At 38.2% G+C, this 27,748-nt stretch overlaps 1 protein-coding gene across 6 annotated transcripts in view; it reads right to left on the bottom strand.

The window, feature by feature from the left end:
- Positions 1-27,748, bottom strand: part of KLHL13 (kelch like family member 13) — an 80,083-nt gene that overhangs the window by 7,740 nt on the left and 44,595 nt on the right. For 5 of the 6 annotated variants that reach the window (XM_064426695.1, XM_064426694.1, XM_064426693.1 and 2 more), the window contains 5 exons: positions 15,463-15,604; positions 14,143-14,275; positions 13,696-13,892; positions 6,955-7,750; positions 314-427 (listed from right to left, as the gene is read on the bottom strand). In XM_064426695.1, the coding sequence (XP_064282765.1) occupies positions 314-427; positions 6,955-7,750; positions 13,696-13,892; positions 14,143-14,275; positions 15,463-15,604 (1,382 nt within the window). Of the gene's footprint in view, positions 1-313; positions 428-6,954; positions 7,751-13,695; positions 13,893-14,139; positions 14,276-15,462; positions 15,605-27,748 lie in introns of all 6 variants that reach the window. The other variant, XM_064426691.1, reaches the window with a different exon arrangement.

Genomic DNA, 27,748 nt, shown 5'->3' on the forward strand with positions numbered 1-27,748 from the left:
ATATATAATATATAAATTATATATTATAATTTATATATGTGGCTACAGAAAACTTTATTTTGATTGGTAAAGTTTGTAACTGCTTTGGAATTCAGAGCTATTCAATTACTAAGCATAATATTATCTACAGTAATTTTGTCAGAGCCAGCAGGGTATGTGCTGTTTGAGTGGCTTCAGATGAAACTGCATCACTACTGATACCATGGCAGTCCTACTGCAACCACAGGCTAATTCATACTGTCTGCAGCTGCAACAGAAAAAGTTAGACAAGGAATTCTTTCAAGAGATGATGTCACAGGCACGATATATTTACCTGAAATATACATTAACCCCCCGTACACGGTTCCAGCGTGACCATAGTGGGGCTCGTTCATTTTTGCCACGTAGCTCCACTCGTTCATTCTGGGGTTGTAACATTCCACAGTGGCTGTTGGAGACAAATGAGAGCACAGGAGTGTTGAGAGCAGCATTGGTGCTGAGCTCAGTGCATGGCACAAACATTCACAGGGGAAGTGCCAACAAGCAACACAGTGCAGCTGAGGGAGTCTCAAGGGAATTATGGAGCACTATGACAGAAACAGAGCAGATGGGGTTGGAAAGGGCCTCTGGAAATCATCTACTCCACCTCACCCAACTCTGCTAAAGCAGGGTCACCAAGAGCAGGCTGCATAGGATTGTGTCCAGCTGGGCTGTACCATCAGCAAACTTGCTCAGAGAACACTCCGTATTCTGATTTCCTATTCTGTGTGCTGATTTTCTATTGTACTGCAGTGTTTTATTAAGGATTTGCACAGCAACATACAGCACAGCATATGCAAGTCACTACATTAATTTACAAAAGCCAAGCTTAAAAGAAAATGAAATATCCCTGAATCTGGCAAGGAGATAAGCAGTGCCTGTGTTGATGCTCAGCTCCATTTGAGCAGTTTTCCCTGCAAGTTGGAATGTTAAAATGATCAAGGCTTTTATCAGATCAGAGATCACAGAGGACAGTACCCAGCAGTACCCAGGAGTCAGTGCAGAATGGATTCCTGAGGAGGAAACCTCTCTCCAGTGTAAGATGGGAGAGATGCAGGCTGCAGGGAAAGGGATGCAATAATCACAGAGAATACAAATAGAAGGCAGATTCATAATGGAGCAAGCTCTAGGCTTGGCAGCTTGAATACTACAGTATGATTAGAGGGGCACAAGATCCTCAAAACCCCCATAAATATAGGGACTTTATGATGCACAGAGAAATTGTCAATAATTAAGTTATCTTAAAGACAAAAGATTAAGACTGCTTAATCTCTTGGATGTTTATGAACTATACATAGAAAAATTGAATCTGTCTTTAAAAGTGGCATCTAACTTGCTCCAGAACAAGGTTTTTATTGAAACACGAGTAGAAAATCTGAGTCAGCTCTAAGGAGTCAGTGATGACTTAACAGTGCAGGATTACACATCAACCAAGAGAGAAAATACCCTTAGAATCTGAGAAACTTGTCATTATAAAGGCAGAATCTAGTTAGTTTTAGTTTAAGCCTAATTACAGAATTATAGAGCCAGTAAAGAACATCAGACAGTAACACATAGTGAATATAAGGCACCTCACCCTAACTCCAAAGCTGTTATGAAAAGATCCTCTGGATCACATTAGAAGAGTATAACTATGATCTCAAACTACAAAAAAAAAATCCCTGGTCATGAAAAAATTAGGATAGAGCACATTAGAGTGACCTTCTGAATTCTCTTCTAGTTGCTGCATAACCTCTTTATTGTTGCAAAATGGGATGATAATACATAATTCCATGCAATTAGTGTCTCAAGTACATGCCCTGAAAATAGAAGCTTCCAGTTCCAATGTCAGAAATCCTGTCTGACAGCCAGTTCAGCATCATCTAAGGCTAGAAGTGAAAAATAAAAAATCTATTTTGCACATAAGAATTGTTAAATTGTTACAGCACACTGGATTTGCTTCAGCTTTTCCCCACCCAGCAGCTGAACTTTAAATTTATGAAATGCAGAAAAGTGCTAGTCCAGAACATTAAGTTCATTATGCAAGGCAAAACACATTAAATTTCTGGGTTTTTTCTAAACAAATTGTATACATTGGTTTACATGTATAAAATTATTAATTTCATATTCTTGAAACTGTTTCAAAATAGTAATGAAATCTTGAAATGCATCTGGTTCTGTGTGAGTGGCTCGCACAAGGACTCCCAGTTCTGCCAGCTCAAGGATGTGTAAGAAGGACAAAAAAATAACAAACCAATACAAAGGAACTGAATCTGGTGTGTCTGCAGTACTGGTGATGTACCAAATTTTTGATTTAAAATTCTGCCCAATACATGGGGAAGTTCCCAAGTCTACTCTAAGAGATCTGCCTTGGTCATTTGGGTTTTCTTAATAAAGACAAAAATTTCCTTCTTAAAACAACCCTATTATTTTCCATGCTGCAGGCTTTCAGTAACCCATCACAGACTTAGCCACAAATCCAGTGAATGCTGGAGACACCCTCTTGCCTAAAGAAGGGTATAGGCCCAAAGAACTGATTTCACAAATGACACCTAAAATTAAATCTGTGAGTTGTGTTTCTGTGCAGTGCCACCTTGATATCACCTGCAGTTTTTGCCCAATCCCCAAAAAATCCCATTCTTGCTCTTGTAAACACATTCAACCATTTCAATATTCTTTTTTTTAAAAGGAAAGCTCCTTTCCACTCTGCTCTACTTAGCAATCAGAAGTAAAGATGTGCAGAAATTTCAAAACCAGTTCCACCCCTGGGGCAGCCCCTTCAACCCTTTGAGCTCCTCTGTGCTGAAATATCACTCAGCTGCTTCCACAAAAACTGCATCCCCTGCCCAAAGTGCTCCCACTCTGCACTGAGGTGAGGACCTTGTGTTTCTAACACACTCCAAGGACAGGGGGAGCAGAGGATGTGCAAAGGAAGAGCAGAGCCAGCAGCACACAGGTGAACGTGACATTCAGTGCTGGACAGTTTTATCTCACTCTGCACTACAAACTGCATTTAAAAGAGAAGCCGTAGCCAAAATATCCCTTTAGCAAGAGAAGACAAAACATGCAGAATTGGTACCCATTACCACCATCACTGTCACCATGTTTTAAAGATATCATTTATCTGAGAAAGGATGGTGCCGAGTCCAAGACCCATCTCTCTGATGTGGCTTCAAAACTGTCTCTAACATTCCTAGCACAGCCAAAGTACTGTCTGACACTATTTCAGACAAACTATTCCAACCCAAGTCTCCCATCCACTGTGCTCTAAAACAAAGCTAATCACTTTCCAGCTGAAAAACCCTACTCTTCTGTTAGACTGATCTGTATAATTGTTTCCCTGTTACCTTGCAAGGTCATTCAACTTCTCTCTTTTAGCAAGATATTCCTCTGCACCGAAAAGAAAAAAATATTCAAAATTCCAGCTATTAAATGTGCCCATAATTTAAGAGACACAAATTCTTCTTTAGAAAATCTCCAGACAGAGCAGAGTTCACAAAACACTCTAAAACTGCCACTTTAATGCACCTAAGTGAGAGTGATGGATTTATTCTTCCAATACCATGAATGATTCAGACCAGGCTTTATTTATGTTTAACAGCAGAACTTCTGATGTGTTCATTACCATAATCCAGGGAAGACAGGCCTCATTTTAATAGAATTAAGAAATCTCAAAATGACACCAAGTTTTGACAGTCCCAAGGGATGTTCAGCCTGTACCCATTTTATAGTGCCATCTGTGATGCTATTTGAGGAGTATACAGATATTTAACACTTCTCTGTCTGTAGCTTCTAAAGCATCTTGAGGTCTGTTACAGCAGCACATAGCAACTCTGTGATGTCCAAAACCCAGGCTCTTAACTTGGTTATACTATTTCTATAATACAGCTTATTCATGTACAACTCTAAGCTGACTTGATGAAATAGTCCTGACTAATTTTGTCCTAGCATAGCAAAGAGCCACTCCAAAATAAGCCTCTGCACAAGAGGTCCTCCAGCTCACACTCTGGTCTGATATTCACAATACTACTCTGAGCAGCCCAACTGGATACTGGTGCACATCAATCAGTAACACCTAAAATATATTAGCTATGTCTTTATATACATACATATATATGTACACACTGACTCACAGGGGAAGTTTTTACATAAACAAGGAGTGTTCAACATCATAGAGGGCATCTGGAAAATAAATATCTGCCAACTTGATGGGCAGAGGGTCAAAAGAACACGTAACTGGCCTGGCAGTTCTCTGTCTTTATTGTAGCATGATGAATGAATGAATGAATCTGTGGTTTATTCACAACCCAACTTCCCCTAAAGTGCTGAGGAAAAGCCCATACATAAAACCCCAAACTCTACTCCAGCCTATCAACAGCAGAGCCTGAAGTATCTGAACAATACCTAAATGCACAAGTTTTCTAGTACTTACACACACAGCTTCTGCCATCATCAAGCACAACTGAACTCTTACAATGAGCTACAAAAATCTTCTTGTCAGAAGAGAAAACAGTCTCCAGTGTTCAGCTGGAATCTGCCAGTGTGCTGTGCTTCACAAGTGTCTTTGTGAGCCACACCTGCTTTTCCCTTTGACCCTTTTACAAAAAGTCTTGGTTTTTGCACACCTGCCTCCTCCACGCTGGTCTCCTCCCATGTCCAAGGGCTGCTCTCCCGCCTTCTGGGAATACCTCTGGCAGGTGCCTGCCTTGACATTTAAAGGGAACTAACCAGAATTATCTACAATCCTTCCAGGAGGGGTGCTTAATTCTGCACAGCCCTAAGCTGTCACAGGGTTGAGAAATCTCAATTATCATGTCATAATTCAGGACATTTAAAGGAAGCATTTACCACATTCCAACACATGTACCATGTACATGGAAATTTACTCATCCTGTCCAGTGAACCACACTTTTCTAAGTGGCATGCACTGGTAAAACAGCAGCTCATTATTACACTAATGCAAGTACTACAAATGTAGAAAGAAGCATTTACAAAGTTATCAGAAGAAGAAACATCAGAAAACTGTTTTGAGAAGGTTTGATAGAAATCCTCAAAAAGTATAACTTTTATTCCTGTGAATGTCAGGAGAAAAAAAAAAGTTTTAGTAACTTTAATCCTTTGGCCCTTTTCCATAAGAGCCAATTTTCCAGAAAGCTCAGTTCAGGTTTTGGGAATTTTTCCTCTCCAACAACAGACTGAAATTAGTTTGAACCCAAGGGCAACTTCTTTAATATCTGTCCAACACACATTTGACCTTCTCTCTTTGAAAAGCCTGAGAGTTTTTCTCTTCTGAACAGAATGGGAAGTTTAAGCTGGATTGCATCTTCCAGTTGTCAAGGTTTATGAAAGAAACATGAAAATGAAAAGTGACTCACCTCACAATTAACAAGGAAAGAACCTGAAGCCCCAAATCAAAGCATCAGACAGCTACAATATTTAGCATTTAGAGTGCTCTTCCCACAGAATGATCCAGTGGCATTTTTCAGGTCTGTGTGGAAATTGCTACAGCATTTTAATGATATCTTTACAAAAGAACTTTAGATAGGTGATAAATTTTGTATTTTAATTAAAGAAAGCAGAAGAGTTGAGGTCAGCAGAATTACACTGCTTGATCTAATTTAAGGTAAAACTGCACTCAAAGCCTCCTTCACACACAGGTTGCCCTGGCTTAGTGACAATATTATTTCATATTGATTTTGTCAGGCTTGCAACTTTTTCAGTGACATTTTTATAACCCTCCTCTGTTCAGATTGTAGAGTGCACAAGCTCAGCAATCTGATTATTTGCTATTAATTCATACTGTCAGAAAATAGCTCACTGAAGCTATATATCAGGTTTTCTGATACTCAAAGATCAATACATGTTATTTTGTACATTTAGTCTTCCAGAGGATATTGAGATTGTTTAGGATGTATTTTCAGGTAAATAGTGATAACAGTAAAAAATTCTGAAAACACCAGGATCTGCATCAGAAAATGACTAGGGAAAACAAGCTACTGCTAAGCAGCTTCCCATCTTTTTTGGAACAGGAGGCATTTTTAAATATCCCATTTCATCAAACACTGGAATGGAATTAAAATTTAAACTTCCCTCTGATATGGGGTTTTTTCTTCTGTTTTTGTCTGTTTCTTTTCTTGGTGTTTTTGTTTTGTTTGATTGAGTTTGGTTTGTTTTGGGGTTTTTAGTCAAGCTAAATTAAATATCATTTGCAAGGGGGGTAAAAGAAGAGGCACCAGGACCAAGTCATTCAGTCATTTGTACAAATAAGGTCATATGTGAAATATAACATTTTTAATAATTAAAAAGTCCAGAACATCAAAATATCTGAATCTCACTAATCTGTGAGTGAAACAAATCAGAGTCATAAGACTAAAAAAAAACCCCCAAAAACCAAAAATCAACAAAAAAAAAAAATCCCCAAAAAACACAAAACAAAACAAAAAAACCCCACCAAAAAAAAAAACAAACCCAACAACAACAACAAAAAAAAAACACATCAAAAAACCCCTTGGCATTTCAAATACTATTCCAGAAAGTTTTGTCTTTTAAAATGCAATGGTTATTCAAGAGTGAGTTTCAGCTAAAGCTATGTATCCCTTAGTAATGAATTTTGTTTCTCAGCTGAAGTAATGATTAATTTTTTTCTTTTTAAAACTGTATTTATATTCCCCCAGACTTCCACAGGCAGACACAGATGTTTACTTCATGTTTCCTGGTAAAGGCCAAGACACCGGATAATATGCATCAATACACAAGACACAGGTATTTGGAATTTTTTTGTGGGATTCCTTCTAAAATTAACTTCTAAGAGTATCCAGAAAAAATTCTGCATTTGCAGTATTTCCAGAGATCAGCAGCACTCCAGTGACTTGAGCTTGTTTCTCTCCACCCACTCCCTGGGCAGAGGGCATTTCCAGGCCCAGCAGAAGGCAAGGGGCTGGCTGCAGGAGGACTCACCTAGCTCACCCGCTGCATTCCGACCTCCGACGGCGTACAAATGTCCTTTGAGGGCACTTAGGTGGAAGAAGGTCCGTTTCTCATTTAAAGATGCCACTTGCATCCACTTGTTGTAGCGAGGGTCAAACCTGAAGACCGTGTCGACCGCCGTCTTTCCCTTGGTGTCGTAATTGCTCTGGCCTCCCACCACGTAGAGGAAGTTGCCGATGACGGCGATGCCGTGCTGGTACCGCGGCGCGTCCATGGGCGCCAGGGATTTCCACTCGTGGGCCTTCTCGTCGTACATCCGCAGCTCCTTGCTGACCACCAGCTGCTGCCTGAGCACCCCTCCCAGCGTCACCAGGTGCGTGCTGTCCGAGCGGATCGCCGTCCGCTCCGACTGCATCACGGGCTGCATGTACGGCATCATCTGGTAATTGCTGGCCTCCAGAAGCAAGTTGACACAGGTGTTGTCAGTTCTCATGAAGTCCACAGTCTGGACGTAGTTGATAAGATCCTGGGGGGTCATCAGGGGAAACCTGATGTTCTTCATGAGCTTTGCGGCGTACTCCATGCGAGGCTCCTCGTAGCGCAGCCAGCGACACGCCGCCTTGAAGAGCTCCAGTTCAGTGCAGTGCTTAAGGCTATTACTTGAAAGCACGAAGGCAAGACGTTCAAAGGGGAGTTTCACAAATTCACCAGTACTTAATAATGCAGGGAAGTTCTTCAGGATGAAATTATTAACATATTTATCCACTTCTGTGAGATTGTATGTGTTGGCAATTCGCCCAACCTCAACACAGTTTTCCAACGAAACCTATTAAGTAAACAGAAAAAGGAATCAAAATACTTTCTTAATTTGGTGCCTAAATGATATTGTAAAATTTAATGAGTACTGTAGAATCAGCAATATTTCAGCATTTTGCAGTGCTCAAGGTGATTTACACATGAGCAAATATTCAATGCAGTGTATATATTCATGACTGCAAAGGGAGACCCAATTTATTCCTTATTTTGAAGAAAGAACTGAGACAAGTAACAAGCAGATGGCATATATTATGTCAAATACCTTACACAATGATGAGGCATAACAGTTAGATAGTACCTCATCTTTGAAAAGCTCTGAAAACATCTAAGAAATACATGTGGAAAATAAAATTAAGGGACAGGTGATCAGCCCAAGGCTACAGAGAGCAAAACAAAGGTGTCACCATTAGACATTTTCTGACACTATTAAAATTGTGTTGGCGTAATAAAACCAAAGAGAATGGAACAGCTAACCCCTGAATGCCATATATTTTGAACAACTAATATTTATAGTGTTCAATCTCATGAATACATTCCTTCAAAATAAACAAAAAAGGATCTTTAATAAATCAAGGCAGTGTTCTCACAGTCTCTGTTCAAAATTAAATTCATGTCAAAAATAAGACAAAGGTAGTGATTTTAGTTTATACATATTTTTTTAAAAAGAACAAACCTAGGAGGACTTCCCCTAAAAATACTCAGCTTAATAAATGCTTTAGCAGTATGGATCACACACCCAAATTTAACTCAGTACTCGAGTACATATGTTTTACAGTGTAGCTGCATCTATCTTTTCATATCTTTGGCTCCTGAATTTCTAAGGTCACTTGGCATCTAAGGCACAGGAAGGAAGAAACATGCCAGGAATGAGGCAAACTTCTGGTGGGTTTTCAGTGAACCCAGCCAGTTCCTTTCAGGAAGCTCTCTGGTACATGTGCTCAGCAAGTCAATCAAATGCTTCTTGCTGAGAAATGTAGCTTTTTTGCATTCAAACCTTATTCCAGACCAAGCTTCATTTACACATGTTCTAGTCTCTGTGCATGTCAGTCCTACTCAGTGTCAACCATTTCCACAACTTTGTCATTCTCATTACATTCCTAATGCCAGAAGAACTTAAGCTTACAAATCTCACAGTTATTTTAAAAAAGATTATAAAGATTGAGGACTATGGCCCAACTGGAGCCTAAGAATTCAAAAACCTTCAAATGACTTGTGGTCATGACAGAGATTAGAAGATTTTAATACTGTATAACTCAATCTGATCATTGTCCTTTAATACCAGACAATTCCAATGTCTAATGAGTACAGGAATAGGAGATTTTTTAAATTCACTAGAAACTGATCCAACTTGCCCTAGAGTTAAGATCTACTGTCATCCAAAGTCTTCATTCATGCATCTTGAAATGCCTACTAATCCTGTAATCAGGTCCCATCTATGAAATGAATGTGCAGCAGACTGTCAGGAGTTCTAGTATGAAAATATTTGTGCTTTATATACATAGAAATAATTTCTGCATTACAAGACAGACCACATTGTTTATATCAAAATATATTCACACCAACTAGCAACAGCCTATAAAATATTCTCTGACTGGCTTTGAGGATCAACATCAAACAGATTGCCCAGAGAAGCTGTGGCTGCTCCATTGCTAAAGTGTCCAAGGCCAGGCTGAATGGGGTTCTGAGCAACCTGGTCGAGTGGAATTTCTTCCAAAATTTCTTCCAAGTTATATTACAAAATAAAGCAATGGAAAAATCATCGTTTAACAAACAGCTGACTTGCAGTATACCACAAATCTTAACCCTTGCTATATAGTTACTGTATTTTAAAATGACTTTGGAATACATTGTCTGGCACCAAACTAGAGAGATGCAGCATTTCCACCACATCAAAGTAAGCAGGCAGAAATTACTGCATGCAGGAAAGGCATGCTTGAACTTAAAAGATCAAAGCAAAATCTGTACAGGTTCTGTACCACTGGCACATGCTCAGGATGCAATGAAGTATTTGGAGCTATTGCTGACTGGCTGCCAGTTAGCAAGTGCCCAGAGTGCATAGAGTTCTGTATTACCATAATTATGCTACACTGTAAATCCATGCAGCTGAGCATATTCCTGGACTTCTTGCATTTGAGAAATTTATTGACATATTACACACTGTTAATGACTGATGAACATGATATCAGCAGCTTCCAGTCAACCCCTGATTCTCGGAAAATTCACTTTATACTGCCTTTATTAATCCACTGGGACTGTACTGCACTCAGGGTTGTTTTTTTTTTCATATATGATTGCAAGTACTCCCCATTAGGCTTATGAAATTGTGCATTATGTTTGACTCACCAACAAATTCCTCCACTCACCTCAAATCAGGGTGCCATATTAAATATTGTCTTAAAGGTTACTTTTCTCACAAAATTACTGTTACCCTATTTACTCTGCTCTAAGATAATAACCAATGTACCAGACTAAATTATATTGCAAATACTTAAAAGTCATAAAAAATATAGATTCTTAAATCCTGAGCCAAAAAAATAATCCTTCAACAGAAAGAAATGCTATAGCTACTTCTACTTGAATATTCAAAATTGGACAGAGTTCAGCACAATGTTATTTAAATAAATACTTCAGTTACCCAAGCACTGGGGTTTTTTGGTTTTTTTAGAAGCTTGACTTATGCTGTGGTTCTGTGTGGAAGTCAGTCAAACAGGAGCTTTTCAAGGAAGAAAAGGAACTGCTACTCTGGAAATCCACTGAAGTGAACAGGAGGAATGGAAATACCAGGTGAAAATACACACACTGTACAGTGTATCCAATAACAAGTAAAAAATCTCACAAGAAAAGAGCTAAAAGACATAAACATTCAAGCAGCTAAGCAGCTCCACAAGGAGTTGAGAATTTCAGTTCAATAAATCCCATTTTATATGGACTTGACTTGCAGAGCTGCTCACTCACATTACTCGTTGTAATTGCTCATTACAAAACAAAAGTTGGAGAAAATACTAAAAAGCTTTTCAAAAAAGAAAGGTCAAGCACAGCACCATGTTACAACAGCCTGAAAAACCCAAAGCAAAAGCCAATGTACTTCTTTGAGAAAGCAGTTCACTTAATTCTTTGAAATTTTGTAGCAACCACTTCCCAAGCTCTCATAAAAACTTAACTGACTACAAAATACTCCAAAACTGGACAGAGCAAAATGATTGCAAGTATGAGAGCCTTGGAGAACAGCTCAGGAAAAGCAGCATGCACAAAAAAATCCAGCCCTCAAACCCAGCAGCACAAAACAATCAGGTGTCCAACTTTGTTTTGCGTCAATGGCTGTCAGACACCAAAGCACTTAATGCAGTGCTTCAGAGGGTCCGAGTTTAAAGGAGCAAACACACCCCTGAAACCCTCAAGTTTCCTATGGGCTCCCATTGACAGAAGCCCCAAAAAAATTGCACAGAAATTTGACCAGCTCAGAAAACAGAATCCACTGTACCCCTACAGAAAAAAGTCGAATTTCTGGTGGCTGTCAGAGCTGGTCCCAGGGTTAAATCCCACACTCCCACAAAACAGATTAACTTGCTCCATCCTCAGATAACCAAGTTTTTTTGACAAGATACAACTTCCAAGTATTAAGCCCTCAATATTTTACTATATCCTAGTAGTTACAAAAGTGTAAAGAACCAAATTATAAAAGGAACAAAATTTTTTTTCAGGTACATCCAAGACATTAATTTTCAATGTTTGGGAATGTTTTCTTTAATTACAGTGTAACAACCCCCCATTACCCTGTAATTTTCCTGAGTGCTGTAATTCACTTGGGTAAGTTTCTCATCTTTCTCCATTTTGTACATTGCTGCTAGTTTTGCAAAATCAGTGTTGTGTCTAGAGCTCACTACTCTGAAAACATTTCCACGGCATTTTTATGAATATTATTTACATTACAGCTCAGTTAGATGTGAGTATGAGAGTAGTCCTAGTCTATTGTACAGCTATAATTATTGAAAACCAATAGTAACAGAAAACATCTTGGGAAGTATTCCACTGTTTCTCTGAGAGTTTGGTTGCAGAGCAAAGATAATCAGAGCAATGGGATACTTGACAGGAGGGGTGTAAATGCAGAGCAAATAAAAAAACCACTTTCAAGTCAGCTACAACAGAAACTGTTCTTTGAAGGTCTCATTGTTTTTGTTAGACAAATTAAGCTGTTACCTTAAGCTTTGGTTTTTCTTTGTAAATATTTCCAATACCCTCTTATGAAGTACACAATCACATTATGCCTTACATAAACTGACTTATTATAATCTCTTTAATAATGGACTCCCCAGACAATTCAAAGACAATTAAGCATTTGTCTGGGAATGGTTACCTCAGCTCTCATGCCAGCTAACTTCAGTAGAAATAAGCTCAATACTTGCTCAGAATATTTATATTACAGAAATGATCCTTCAAGAAGAAGCTCTTTCGCTCATCAACTCTTGTTTCAACAAATTTAGGAGTAAGGTCATTCAAAAATTCTTTATATAAGGATGCTAACAACATAACTAGGCTAACAGAACAACCTCAGTTTTGTACTTCCTCTACAGCTATACCATGAATGAGATTATGTCCCCTTAGACATCAGTCTAAATGAAAGTATTCCCCAAAAAAACCCCAATAAAATTAAGAGAAATAATAAAGTCTTCCTCATTCTTTGGAAATTAAATGCAATACCAAACAAGATATTTCTTATTTGAACAAAAACAGTGACTGAATCAACATCACAAGAGAGCATACTTTCAGAGAATGAGCGTTTAAAACAATAACACAATTCAATATGAAAAAAGTTATTTCCTTAACAATGTAAAATAAACAAGGAGCTGCCCTACCCAGAAAGGGGAAAGGCCACCACAGTGTCCCCAGGGCTCAGCTCCCATCAGAAAGAGCCCTTTTCAAATACCTCATTCAAAACACCACCAAGACCTTTTTCCAAGTTGGTATTTATAGTAATGTCAAACCAGGAGAGGTGTCATTTTGGAGGTAAAAAAAAAAAAACACTGAGCAAGATAAAATAGGAGGGATGGGATTGAAGAGAATTGAGCTTAATAAAACATTATCACAACATTATCAGACAGGTCATTTAAAAATATCTCCAAATTAAAAGCAAAATGGCATTATCAAGCCTGAATATCTCTAACACATCATAGGAAACAAATTGCTGTTATTACCAGCTTAGACTCCTCTGATTTGCATAAATCCTGGTACATATTTTCAGTTAGGGAAGTCACATTTCTGAGCCTGTACTCTGCAGAGCAACAGGAATACCTGCTTCTTTATTTCTCATTACAGAGTTGAAAAGCTGATTTCCAAATAATTCTGTAATTTGTGTGGAACACACCTGATAAAGTCAGAGTTCTAGTGAGATATAGAAGCATTTAGCATCAACACTAGAAAACCTCCAGTGAACACAAAAAATAACTGCAGTGTCTCTCCAGGCAGAACTGTTCTTGCACCACTGCTGCTCTATAGCCCCACAGAGCAGGACAGGAAAGGTACTGAGGGATCCTGTCTGGGTATTGCTTTTATCCTGTGTTAGAGTCAGAAAACAGGTAACAGCACCCCATTGAGATGGAAGGGCTGTAAATACAGGAATACAGTGGCTGAAACTGAAGCACCTAATGAATGCAGCAAGCAGACAAATGCTAGAGTGAGTGCAGTTATGCAGGGAGACCCTGAAACATCTCAAATCAAACACGTAAAGAATTTCACTGTGGTAAAACAGTAGTATCAAACTCATGCTGTATGTAAGACTCAGAAGAAAACCAAGTTTTTCAAGGAAACTATTTGTTCTCTGTGAATCTAAGCTGTGAATAATGGCAAGTTTTAGACATAACTTTGATTATGACATAAGTCAGTGTCATTACAGAAAAAAAAACAAAACTGCATACCAAGGCTTTAAGCATTGTAAAAATGGGAAACTAATAGTCTTACCCCAGATATAAGAAATACTTTACAGAAGTCCAAAACAGGTAAAATCTGCAAAAAACTGGCAGCTTCCAGAGTGTCCTGAAGGTTGTCCATGTTAAGGGAAAGTTTTGCAGTATAGATGAAATCAATGATCTTCTTTAGGCCTATTTTGTTCACACCATGAAGCTTAATGCACATTAAATCTTGTTCCTTCATTCCTCCTAAAACAGACATGCAGGTAAATGTAAATTATAATTTTGGTGGGGTTGAAATTATTTCATAAATTTAGAGATAATGAAAATATAATTTTAAAATCTAATTTTAAAACCCCATATGCAACAGTAGAGAGAGATGTTTAGTCCACAGTGTTGTTTGCAGTCCTGGACTGATTCACACACAGCACTGAACTTGTGTCTGAGTGTCTGAATGAGAGCAATTTGGAGACCGACATGGCTTTAATGAAAACACCACCTGTGAACATGGCCTTGAAGTAATCACTTGCAGAAGCCATCATTGCTCTGTGGACAGGGAACACCTCATCACCATCTCCAGGAACGAGCGTCACATCACAGAGCAAACCTTCCACTCGCAGCTGGTCAAAGCCCTGCAGGAAAAACAAAATGCAAAGCATCCCTTGGATTTGGGAGGAGAGTAGAAATCTCTTATTTCCCTTATGTAAATATTTATTTACTTTTAGGTACATGTGTAGTGTAGGTCCAAAAAAGTGACAAAGAAATAATTTGTCATCTTAAAACCATTATCTGTAATATATTCAATGATTAGTATTCGTTGAAAACAAGCAGAATAATCATTACTTTCCAGATATAGCTGATGAATGCCAAGTACACTAGGCCTTAGAAAGTAGTTTTAGTCAAATAATTATTTTCAGGAAGGAGTTTGTTTTGTAAGCTTTCACAATAGCAGTTGTTTCAGGTAGGGACTCCTATCTTTTTTGGACCTACCCCTTCTGGTCACATATGCATTCTAGATATAATTCTGTTCCACAGCAATTTAAGGGGTTTGCAACCTAACAGGCTATGACCTGAAAGGAAAACTGTTACCTGGTTCTATGATTATCAAATTTGTTACCACAGCAACATGCTAAAAACCCCAAAATAAGCTCCCATTATACATCTGATCTCTGAATTACTTATAACATCTAACTGCAATAAAAAATAAAATTATCTACAGCAGCATCGTAGAGCAAGATTTCTTCCAAAGATGTGCCTGGTTGTGTATACTGGAGGATGGATTAAATACTCTCCTCCTTCATTCTGTGGAACAGAAACTCAAACATAAAACATTTTCCTTTGAACTGATATTTTTCTAATACTAGCAAGAATGCAAATATTGTCTCTATAGATGTTCTACAACACAGCAGTGCCATAGTCAGACCCAGCACAGGGCATTACACCAAACCTGGCAGGGCTCTGTCATCTTAGGCACATGGCTAATGTAATTAAATACTGATATTTAAATGAGCTTCTTTGATACAGCTGTCACATCAAAGTTTAAATACTGTTACCTCTAAGAACTTCAGAGTGGACTGGGATATGACCCCAAGAAATGGCCAGGTTTGTTTTCCAAGCTGCTGCTAAAAGTTGAACCCCTCTCACAGGAAGGCAAGTCCCAAGCAATGCTTGCTTGTGGGCATTGACAGCACAAGAACATGAGAGCTTTTGAGGCTTTATAGGAATTACTGGACTAATAAAATCTATTTAGTGGACACATTGTGCAGAGCAGCCAAAAATCTCAGTATAACTCAATACAGACATGAGAATATTTAATTACCTGTAATACCACAGAACTGTGAGTATTGCTGGTGAAAAATCTGGTGGTTCCTGTCTTCGAAGACTGCAGATGGGCAGAGACGCCCATATCGCTGCTCCCAAGAGACACTTTCATATGAGGATCCTCCTCTTCCACCAGGGATCTAAGGAAATTGGGACAGAGAAACATTAAGACCAAAGTCATTTTCATTCACTGATCTTTTGTTTTAAACCCACAGTCTTCTGGGATGAAATGTAACAGCACAGAAGCTACAGGGAAAAAAAATCAGCAGGCAAGGGAATCAGTCCTTAGTGGTTCCCTTCAGCTAATTCAGGAAAGTGAAGTGTTAACAGTCTCTAAAAAGGCATAACTGCTTTTTTGATTTTAAGTTTTTCCTTTTCCTTCCATCCCCAGCTCCCTGATTTAGACACTTGCACACTATGTTATTTCTACAATCCGGTATTGTAGGATGTTTAGAGAGGTTTCATCTGGTTTCCAAAATTAAGCACCTTAGTTTTTCTTGCCAAACTGGTGAAACATTGAAACTCTAAGGGTAATATTAAAAAAAGTACTTTCATTCTTACAGCTTGCATTACATCATCCATATACTTTCAGAATAGAAAATATACATCATGGAGTTTCAAGCCGCAGATGGAGTTTTTAACCTGCTTTTAGAAACACACAAGCAGAACTCCTTTAGGATGTGATATCCAGTATTCTGTATTCTGCTACCGTCCAGGCAAACACTTCATAATTTTATTTTAAGATTTTATCCCAAGCAATTACTGTCCCAACCTAGACAGGACGAGCTAATTTTAGGTAGAATTGTTAAAGAATTACTGCAGTATTATTAGCCTGCTATTTTAATCTTCAGATATAAATTAGGTTACATCTGAGAGCCTAACTATGCTAACCCGTAATTATTATACAATGTTAATAAAATTCTTCTACAGAAATATTAACAACTAGTTTCTGTAATTTCTGTGATCTAATGTTCTACCTATGAGCCTGTATAGAAGGCTAATGAATATGTACACAATTTTAATTAGCAAACATAAGCTGTTAATCCACAGAAGAGGGCATCTCCATTTTTAATCAAGTATTTCCATATCTCAAAGATTTATAGCTGTTTGACATAATTGCTGCAAACTTCAGATGCAGAAAGTTTTCCAAATTTTAAATGTGCAGGTTAAAACATTGCTCTTCAAACTAGTTTCAGAAATTACTTGAAGCAACAAGAATGTGCTTAAATCCCTCCCTTTTCACCAGTTGTCATTATGATCACTATGTAAGGACAAATTTGAAATTTATGGAAGAAAAATAATTTTCATAATTTCCTTTTTTAAAAAAAAACATTTACCTCCAGCTTCCTCAGGTACAAGGACCATACAGAGCACTTTCTGAAACTCACATATTACCCTCATAGCACTGACATGCCTTGTTCAAAGCCATGAGTACAAAAGGTCAGCTACAAAAACATATTCAAAACAAATCCACCATTCAACAGCGTACATGGGTTTGAAACAATGAGATTTTATGCACACAGACATAACATTGTAGGAACAAGGGTACATCTGAACAGCTGTGACTTCTAATGTACTCAGCTGAATAAACTAATGTGGATGAACTGCAGCATGCAAGATTGGTGCTGTTTTTGAAACACAATTATCTCTATTTTATAAAACAAATCTAGAGTCATTTAAACAAAGTTTATAGGGTATACCTTAGTCTGGAGAGCCTTTTTCTATCTCTGCATCCAACAAATACAACTAAGCAACAGAGCAGCAAGCAGTTGCTGGCTCACAACCCAAAATATTTTTGTTCACTCTGTTCTAGGGTGTTTTGGGTATGGTGAGTTCTGTTTATTTCAGTTTTCATACAATAGCATGGAGGCAAGAGTCTTACATAATTTCAAAGGACATCGAGTCTCTAAATTTGTACATGTCTTCCTGAGAAGAAATACAAAATAATGTGGGGAGACTTGCAAGCGTGGGCGTGAAGAACAACAGATTCAACAAGCATGAATCTGACTCTTTGCTCTCGAAGCATCTTCCCAAAATGTCAGATCAGATAGATGTTACATGAAGGAGTATTTATAATACTTTCTCTGAACTCAGAAGAAAACAGAAAGCGAACACATCATTTAAAATCATTATGAAAAGAAACAGACAAGTAAACCAACCTCCTTGGCTGTTTGGAGTGGGCTTTTTACCATCTTTGCCACATCACTACTTGACTTCCTGACAGACAGTGTAACTCATAAGTTTTACAAATGAAGGCAAAGACCTTGAGCATGATTCATTTATTCCAAGACTCGCTGGGATAATGGAAGCATTTTTCTGAACATGACACACAACTTCCCATAGCTCTGTTCTCTACAGGTCATCCTCTACAGAACACAATGCCTTGTTAAAACTGCACCGTCAACAGAGAGGATATAATAAATATTAAAATACTTGCAATACCTACAAGTAGACATTTGACATGCCTGGTGTGGCTATAAGCAGTTCTCTACCTGATTTTCAAGATATAATGAGCAGTTCTCTGTCACAAAAATAAGCAGAAAAAAATTTCACTATTTCTCCTCCACATTTGCTGTTATGTATGAACAGACACTTGCACATGCGAATGAGGCATTAAAAACTGAAAATTCCACACCATAAAAATTCACCAGAGTATGACCATTACAATTCTAGTCCTAAACATTAACTTGGCTGATTCCATGTGAATAAAGACAAGCAGATCATATTAATCCTATATGGGTTTTAGCTCATATCTAAACAACGACCAAAAAAAAATTGTGATGTGGGTTTTTTGTTTGTGGGGACTTGGGGATTTTTGTTTGATTTGTTGTTGTTAAATACACCACCTATCTAACCTACAGCTTAACAGTTCTGGAGGGCTGAGCACCCTCTCCCTTCTGCAGAAAGTGACATTCAGGAGCTGGGTTTGGCAGAAGTTCCACAGCAAGTCAGCAATAACACCTGGCAATAAGGCACTGATCCCCTGGATCCCAGCCCTGTGGCATTCACCAAGAGGGAAAGAGCACTCCCAGAGCAACCACAAATTCTGCCTTTGTCACTGGCTTGGTAGCAGCTCAGCATTTATCTCCACACACCACCAAGAACCCGTGTTTGTAAGACAAAGTGAAACTGCAACGGTGCTTAAGCTCTGTGTTAACTGCAATACACAAAGAACAAAACCCAAGCACTGCATCACATACCCTGCAACAAAATCTTAAAGTATTCAGAATGTAGCTTCTGTTGCAGGGGCTGTAACATTAAGATTCAGAAATAACTCTGCCATTTACACCCAGAACAGATGGGAAATGCCCTGAATGCCCAACTGACTCCCCAACAAAACCACAGTAAGCACATCTGTCTTGTTTGGACACTTACCAAAGGCATTATTTACTTTTATTAACATAGGTCTACTAAGCACTATCATTAACTCAATAGTAATGAAGGTAAACGTATTGATTTTTTTTTTTTTACTTTAAGTACAGTATATCACAATTAAGCATACTACCAAAGGAGAAAGTTAATTAACTTTCTAATTCTATTGTTCTGATCAATAGAAATCATTAAACAAGAAGCACAGCAGTACCATTTTTAACCAGAGTTTTAAAAAGTTAGGAAACAAAAGTTAAAAGAGTTAAAACAACAGTAGCATGTACTGAGAATTCACAACAAGCTGCTCTAAATGTGGATGTTAAAACCACCTTCAACACACACACTTGGTCTGGAGAGGGTTGAACATCATAGTAGTTAGCCAAGGGAATGTTGGAGTCGAATGTGAAATGAATATTAACACTGCAAGAGGAAGGCAGAGGAGCTGCCTGACTTCCTGCAACCTCTGGGAAGCAGTGGCTTGCAGCTCAGAGAAAAGTGCCAGAGGTTAATTAGTTGCTATCACAGAGTAGGTTGAATCAGAATTTTCTTTCTAACCACATGTTGATTCTTTCAAGTACAGCACAGTTTTTTTCCTAGAGGCTACAACCAAATGTGCTTTTCTCATGACTCCAAGTTAATCCTCCAAGTACTTCCAAATGATATTTTTATAGTGATGAAATACAGAGTATTCATTATATGGATATTAACATGCTTTAACTTTCCAGCAAATACTGACAGATTTCACTGGCTGGAGTTACAGCATGATTCACAGAGGCAAATTGCTTTCTAAACCACTTAGCAAGTATTAACCTGTTAAAACAGTTCAGAGGCATCCAGGTGATGATGATAAGCAAAGATCCTTGAAAATTGTAACAGATTTTATTCTCAACTAGAATATTCAAATCATGCAGCTGCCATTTTGTAGAGCTTAGTGGCACACATGAAATAAAATATTGTTATGACGTTTTCTTCAGAAGTAGTCGAGTTTATTCTGATGCAACAGAAACAAGGTAGCTAAGAATATTAAGGATTTGTTCATTTCCATCAGTAATCCATTCATCTATTTCTCAAACCATTGTAGAAACTCTTTGAAAACAAAGTAAGGAGATCAGCCTACAGCTACAGATATTTTAGAGCGCATGTTCTCCAATTTATGTAAAATCCATCTTTACATAACTCAGTGAAAGCTTTGCCAAAGCCAGATCGGCCAGAGAGCGAGTTTTTAATTTGGTGAAGCTCAATAGCTCATTTTTGAAAGGACTATAACCTTATTTTCTCTGTCAAATTACTGTTCAATGAACCATGACTACAAGTGTTCTGGTCACTGGTAAAATGGCTTCTGGTGCAATCACCCCTGGCATGTGCCAGGACTCTGGTATTTATCAGGTAACACGGACAGAGATTTCCATTTTATATTAGGTTATTCTTATTGCAGGCCAAATCTTCATGATTTTATGACCTATCAAAAAAAACCCCTAGTACATGCCAAGGCTACCCTATGCATGCACCTATGCATGTAATTTGCTAATGAATCTATTAATTAAAAGACCAGTAAAATACAACCAAACTTTCATTTGCTATTAAAAATACAATAATTTTTTACTTTGTATGCATAATCTACCAAAGAGTATTTAAGTAAGCTTAATCTCAAAAAAAAAAAAATTACTATATTGCTGTCTTCCCATTATGAACAGATGCTCCAACTTCCTGAGGAACGAATTTAGGACTTCCCCAACAAAGTACCTGGCCACCTTGGAGCTCAGTAAGCAGAACTGATAGGGCAGCATTGTATTAAAGAAAATCTCATCATATTTTTAAAGAAATTCAAATATTAACATAATGTAGATTAAAAAATTATGCAATCATGGTATTTCACATTTCCATTCCATATCTTCTACTCATACAATTTCAAGAAATCCTTTATTCAGCAAAGAAGTAACTTTTATACTTGTCCTCTCCTAAAATAACATCTCTTCCTTTTATTACCACTTTTTATCAAGAATTTCTAATTTAATTCTTTTATGGTATCAGCAACCCAGTAAAACTAACCAGCTTTTATCAACTGCTAATGATTTCTTATTACAAAAAAGTTTCTATAGGAAATGCAAGTTCACATTTTAAAACAGATACATGACTCCAGCCAGGAGAGAAAAGGAAAAGGTCATTTTTGAGCCAATGGGTTGACATAGGAAGTTAACTTCTCTCCACAGACCAAGGAACAGGTTCGAACTTCAGTTCTGGCTTTGGGGCACACAGGAACTGACACTGCTGCTGCTCAAGAGCCAAATGGAGCACGAACACGAGAACAGCACTGGAAGGCAGGACCTAAACTGCTTTGCATGGATCACCTCTGTGACACACACAGTGCATTAGGAGTGGGAATCATGCCTTTTTTTCCTTTGTCACTATGACTAGTTGTCCTACACTACTGGTTTCAGATGTCACTGTTTTTACTGGATAGTGACACTTTTAGACCACATTTTTATTAGATGAACTTGAGGCTGCCACTGAAACTGAAAACACCCTGTGTTTGTCAGGCTACTGACTTTCTTTAAAATGCTATTTAATTCTGTTCATTTGAAAGGGGCCAGCACTGCCAGAAGTTTACAGACCTTCTGCCTCAAGTGAATTATCATTGCACTGTAACTACTGTGAATGCCATCTCCTAAAACAGCTAATGGCAGCTAGTGCCAAATGCTGCTCACTTTGGACAATGCTCTGACGTTTATATTTTAATATTTCACTTTTTACACCTGATGTTTTTCATACATTAGATGGACAGCATAACAGCTGAACATTAAAAAGTATTTGTTTAATAAAAATTCATACTGAGGTCTTTTAAATTTCCACCCCAGGAGAACGGCACAAAGTAAAACTTACTGTTTCTTAAATTAAAAAGAAAATAGATGTCCCATTTTCCACCTTTCCTCTAAACTGAGGGTGTTCTGTAAAGGAGAACAGAAAAACAGGCTCTATACAATAGACCAAAGCAGTGAGAAGTGGGTTTTTACTTTGATAAGGCTCTGGCCAGGGGAAGCAGGAGATGAGGATAGAGGACTTGCAAACCCCCAAAACCAGCAGAGAAGGACGAAGGTCGATTGTGGGCACACGGTGACAGGCAGGGACAGGCAGTGTCCCAGCTTCACCTGCTGCTCTGACACACTCACAGCACAAGATGCTCATTGCAGTGACCAGCTGTAGAAGATGAAGGCAAAGTCAGTACAGAAGCAATGTAGCCTGAGCAGCTCTGCCAGCAGCATCAGCAGAGGCAGCAAGGCTGCAAGGGGAACAACCACCACAGCCTCACTTGAAGGACAGGGACAATGACATGTGCTTAACCACAGTCAGGCTCCAGGTGAAGCTATTTCTGGAAGCAAAGTTTTGGAGACTAGTACTTAAATGTCAAGCCTTAACCTTTCCTTTCCTTTTTCTCTTTTTGTTTTTAGTACAATCAAATCTCTGGACTTCAACATACAATCACCATGTTGTGTTCAAGCACACGAGCCCACATCAACAGAAATTATGACAGCTACAATAAACACTCAGGTGATCGAAGACAGTCTCACTGTTCCCAGCTCCAGTGGATCTCAATGGCAAGTAGGAGAACACAGAAATAAAGATACTCCCAACATCACTTACTAAGGCCACACTGTGACCAAAGCCAGCAGATCAGTCACCACAAAGCCAGCAGAAGAGGACTGAGCAACATCAACTGTTTTGGTATGACTTCCCAAGAACATGCACACAGAAAATATTCTCTTCAAAACTCCTCCTTAAACAACTAAAACAATCACAGGTCTCAAGCTGTTTGCAGCATAATTACAGCCTGCTGGTTAATTCAAATTTGTTTTCTACAGAAACAAAGCAATATTTGGCTCAGTCACTGCTATAAAGCTTTTGTTCCTAACAGCATTTAATCTCTCTGGGAGCCTTAGCACCACATCCACATTTATCTGTTTGACAAAGGGTTTGCATTCATTGAGCCATTCATAGCTTAAATCTGCGGACTTGCATTGTTTAATGATGCTAAATTAGAAACAGTTCACTAATGACTTTTTGCCAAAGTTGGAGTTTGTCTGTCGATTCCTGCTATTAGAAACAGAAAAAGCAAGGGAATACACATTTTGTGGCTTTTCTACTTAAGGAGAACTATTTTATTCCCTTAATGTTGAAAAAGGTAAAATAGAAGAGTCAGAGATTTCACAGTTTAGGCTGGACTAACACTGCACGTATTTTCTGCTCTTTATATTTGGTCTTAAGTACTCAAGAGTTAAACAAGAATTTTGACTAGGCAGCTTAATACTTCCTGTGTATTACAAAACACAAAAACCACTCTGCACGCACCAGCAGATTACAGTTGCACCTCATGTGTCCTTAGTTTCCACACACAAAAATTAGCAAGTTAACTGAATGCCTCCTTAGAGACACATTGAAGTCTAAGGAGGCACCTGCACATTCAATATTTGGTCATAGAACACACATCCCACTGTATTCCTGTAACCAAATTAGGAACTACTCCTTTCAAGAGTGTTAGAGGTTTTCTCCCTAAATACTGGTCAGAATAATTCTGATACCTTAAAAGTCAGTAAGATTCTGATTTCAGGGTTTGGGTCCTTATCTACCATTGCTCCTGCTCTGTCACTTCTCACAGATGTTTCAGCATTCCGTTACTGCAGTCTGCCAGAGAGGATGTAGAGGGGCATCAATTGCTTTCAGTTGTAAAATATTTTTCCCCTATGTGATAAAGCAATTAGATCTATGCATGCCAGATAAGAGGGGCATGTGACGTGTTCATCCCGTGAAAAACCACAATTGCAATTTAGACATTGATAAAATCTTTTTCACTGCTTGACAAAATATTATGGCAGTAATATAGATGCACACTTCCACTCTAGTGTGATAGCTACACATTATTACACTACAATTCCCATTATTACCATTTAGAACAAGCAACTACTATTTTAAAAAACAAATATTCACCAAACACTGTTTGAAAATCCATAGGTAGCCCCATCCAAATGTCAGCAGAAAATACCACTTAACACTAGAAAAGTCAATGAGTAGAATGTGGCTGGAGAACAAGATTTTTTCACCTGAGCAAGGAAAAAATGGCAAAAATAACAAACTGGCAGAACTGACATGCTGGCAGAACAGGCTAAGTAACATATTCTAGATAATTCAATAAAGATGCTTTACCATGTCTCAACCCAATGTCAATATTGCAACATCCTCCTGTAAAAACAGTGTGTAATTTTGGGGACCTGTAGGCCACATCATCCCCTATAAAGTTTTCCCAGAAAAAACAGTAGCCCTGGGAGGCTTCATGATAAACAAGTTGGAGGTTTTTCTCATTTTTATCAGTTTATTACAGCAATAAAATTTGCTGTATAAATGAAATTTCAAACTTAGAATGACTTATTGAAATGCCTGTTATATAAAGAGCAGAAAAAATATCAACAGGCACAGAGGAGAACTCTATACACAAAATTTCTGGGATTAAAAGCAATCTCCTACTAGTATGATGCAAGCCCCTTCTACTCCCCACTCATCCATGTTTTTTCATGTATTGTCAGATCCATTTAAAACACATTTGAGATGAGCCGCATATTGACTTTCAACATGTTGAAGTTTGAAATATCTAGGAAGCAATGTCATAAAATGGAAATGTTGCCAAAGACAGCAGCGTGTGACTATTGTGTAACCTGTCAAATGCTCACGAGCCAAACTGAAGGGTTCATCTCCAAAAAGTGACCATTGAAGGCAGCAGACACACATAGGGTGGTCGCACCAAAGAGAACTAATACAGATGGTCTCATGAATTACACACACACCCCTTTTCCCATTTAAGTATAAATCACTGTATAGGATAAATCCAAAGAGCTCATTGTAGAGCAAAGCAGATAGCTGGAAGAAAGCACAAAAGCATTAACCTGTATAACCAACATAAGCAGCTAAAACTAATGCTGCTTACTCCACAGTATTAAGAATTTATTCTACCTTTCTGCACAGCAACTGATTTCCATTAGAGCAAAGCATTTCCTATCAGACAAATTTCATAATCACATGACTCAAGATAGACTGTGTAGTAAACCCGTTGATAGCAATGCATTTGGAATACCACATCTGTTTATTTCTCCTAATATTAGTTAGTTATTTATGAAAACACATGCAAAGGACAGTTTCCATTTACTACTATTCCATGAGAAAGGATAGAAGGCACCAAGATTACAAGTGGATTGCTCCGAAATAAGAATTCTTTTATTTTACGTATCTTTAAAATTGGCATGCAGGTGACTAAAACTACTTAATTGAACATTTAATTTTCTAAAAACCAGCTAAGAATATTCTTATATGACATAACCTTAACAGAACAATCCTCTGTAAAGTCTTTTTGCAAATAGTGTTTTTCCATTATTGAATTCTTTGTAGATGTTCATCATAGCACTTTAATCTCCTTAGTTTCCAAAAACATCTCTTCCATTTATATTAATGGAAGATGTGCACAGTAAAAAAACCCAAAAACATTCCTGGTGTGAATAAGAAAGAATTCTCTTAGTTCTTAATGCATAAGATGCTGTGTTCCATGAACAATTAGTGAGGCTCATGTTCCTTTATGCCTCAAAGCTATTAAATACAGTTCAGAGCTGTTCCTCACCCTCACTGCAGTAGTGCTTTAATTCTTAACCTCTGCTTATGTCAGTCACTGTTGCTTTTTAAACATTTGGCAGTCATGTTAAATAACAGCCATGATGCCATGGGACACTGCTTTTTCAAGGGTTATTCACTTTCTTCTTTCCTCTTATTCCCCTGCTGAAACTGTCCACCTAATATACGAAGTCATGTAGGTCTCTCTCCACATAGTCACCACAACCACAAATATGAATATGATTTGACTAGTGGTGCATAAACTTGCTGTAACAGCTTTCACAATGTTTGACAAACAGCATCTATATTCTAAACCTCAGCAAAGTAAGTGCCACAAAAGAAAATGCAGCCTGACAAACGCGTGTGCATGCAGCCACAGCTGCATTTCTAACTTGTGCACTCAGCCAGCTGCACTACACCTACATATATTGGCACATGCCAGTCTTCCAAGTCTAATAGTGCCTGATTTTCCTTAAGCAATGTCACTGGATCTCTCCAGCTTGGAGGAAATTTCAAGCTACTCTAGATCAGTTTCACCAGAAGTCAGGAAATGTGTGCCTTCCTCATCCCTTTACCCTCTGTTTAATGTGAAGAGTTACCCCTTTGCAGTCAGGATGTCCTGAAAACATCCCTAATAAATGACGGGTGGTATAGAAATCCACCACTCGAGAGGCAGCAAGCCCCTGCTGCTCCTTCCCATTGCCAGGAAAGGGGAAGCAGATCCTGCAAACCTAGCAGACTTCCCAGTGACAGAAGCACATCCTCACCTACAAACTCATCACACCTCAGCTTCTGCAGGTCCTTCATGCTGGGTTCTGCCCAGCCACAAGTTCCCCACGGCACAGAACTCTGAGATGAGCTCCTCACACTCATCTTCCCCCATCAGCGACCACACAAACTTCCCAAGCAGGAACTGAGCTAAGCCTGCACAGCTGCAGGACAGCCAACATTTGGCAGTGGCACTTTTTGCTTCATCCAAGAAGCCAAACCTGCTCACAACCACCAGTCTCAGCACTTTGAGACAGGGAAAACAAGGCAGAATTCAGCTATCGAGTACACAGACCAAAAAAACTCTAATAAAATCTATGCATCACGATCATCAGTTTAATCTATACATCCATTGGTTGTAAATCATAAGCAGGATGAAGCATTTAAAGATAAGGTCAACTTTATTAGAGGAACCTGAAAAACTGGAATTTCATTTCAAATACAAGAAAAAAAAAAAACAACCACTTTTAAGACCTTCCTCCTTTGAATTCCAAACTACACTATTTTGTAAGATTTAGATGTCAAGTATCAAAGAGATTAAAAACTCAATCATATCTTTGAATATCCTAGATCCAAAATATTTAGTAACAGTGTTCAGCTGTGAATTCTAGAGTTTTGTGATCATTTATTTTACATCAATACATGTTGCATTTCACACACCACTTATTCCTCAACCCTTTACTCAACACATAAGCTCTTTGCCTGTGCGCAGAGTACTACTTACAACAGAAAAGTTATAAACATGAATATGAAAAAATCCGATTATATAAAACAGTATCAAATTTACTGTTATCTCGACAATGAAGGTAATTAATCTGATCACCTATTTTACTGGCCAACCTGAATTACAAGAGACTTTTTAATTAGTTGATTTATATTGCCTAATCAAATAGGTGCCATTTTGTAATGTTTCTCATTCTTTATAATAAAATATATGAATAATTTTTGCATTAGCTATACGAGTCCTCCTAAAGCCAGGTCTGTGTGCCAATAAAGAAATGTCTCCATAAACACTGAGATACATTGACTCATTATCAGGAGATGATTAAGGCTGCTGATCACATATTTCTCATGCTCCAGATAATCTCAGCATCATATAGTTTAAACACGATCACTAAACCTGCTCATACTTTCACCACACTGAGATAATCAGGCACACGATCCCCATCACAAAGGCTGGAGCATTCTCAGGGCTAAGATTAGCACTTTAAAGGCGACGCACAAAAGAAATGCTCCCTTTCAGCAGCAGAGACATCACACTGGGCTAGTTCTGATTTTTCTTGCATTTAAGACTACTACAGTTTAAAAACAACAGCATAAGATAAACACTAATGACACTCTTTCCTTGAAATAGGTTCAAATGTCTCACAACTCTTATCATCACGATACTTGCCTTATATTTAAGTAATATTTTTTAACAATTCAGAATAGGTGGCAATTTATAGGAAATAGCTTCCCTTTTGGCAGCCTTAAGTATATTTGATGCTTCCCATCAAAAGACT

The sequence above is a fragment of the Passer domesticus genome, chromosome 7 (assembly GCF_036417665.1).
Source record: "Passer domesticus isolate bPasDom1 chromosome 7, bPasDom1.hap1, whole genome shotgun sequence".
Lineage (NCBI taxonomy): Eukaryota > Metazoa > Chordata > Aves > Passeriformes > Passeridae > Passer > Passer domesticus.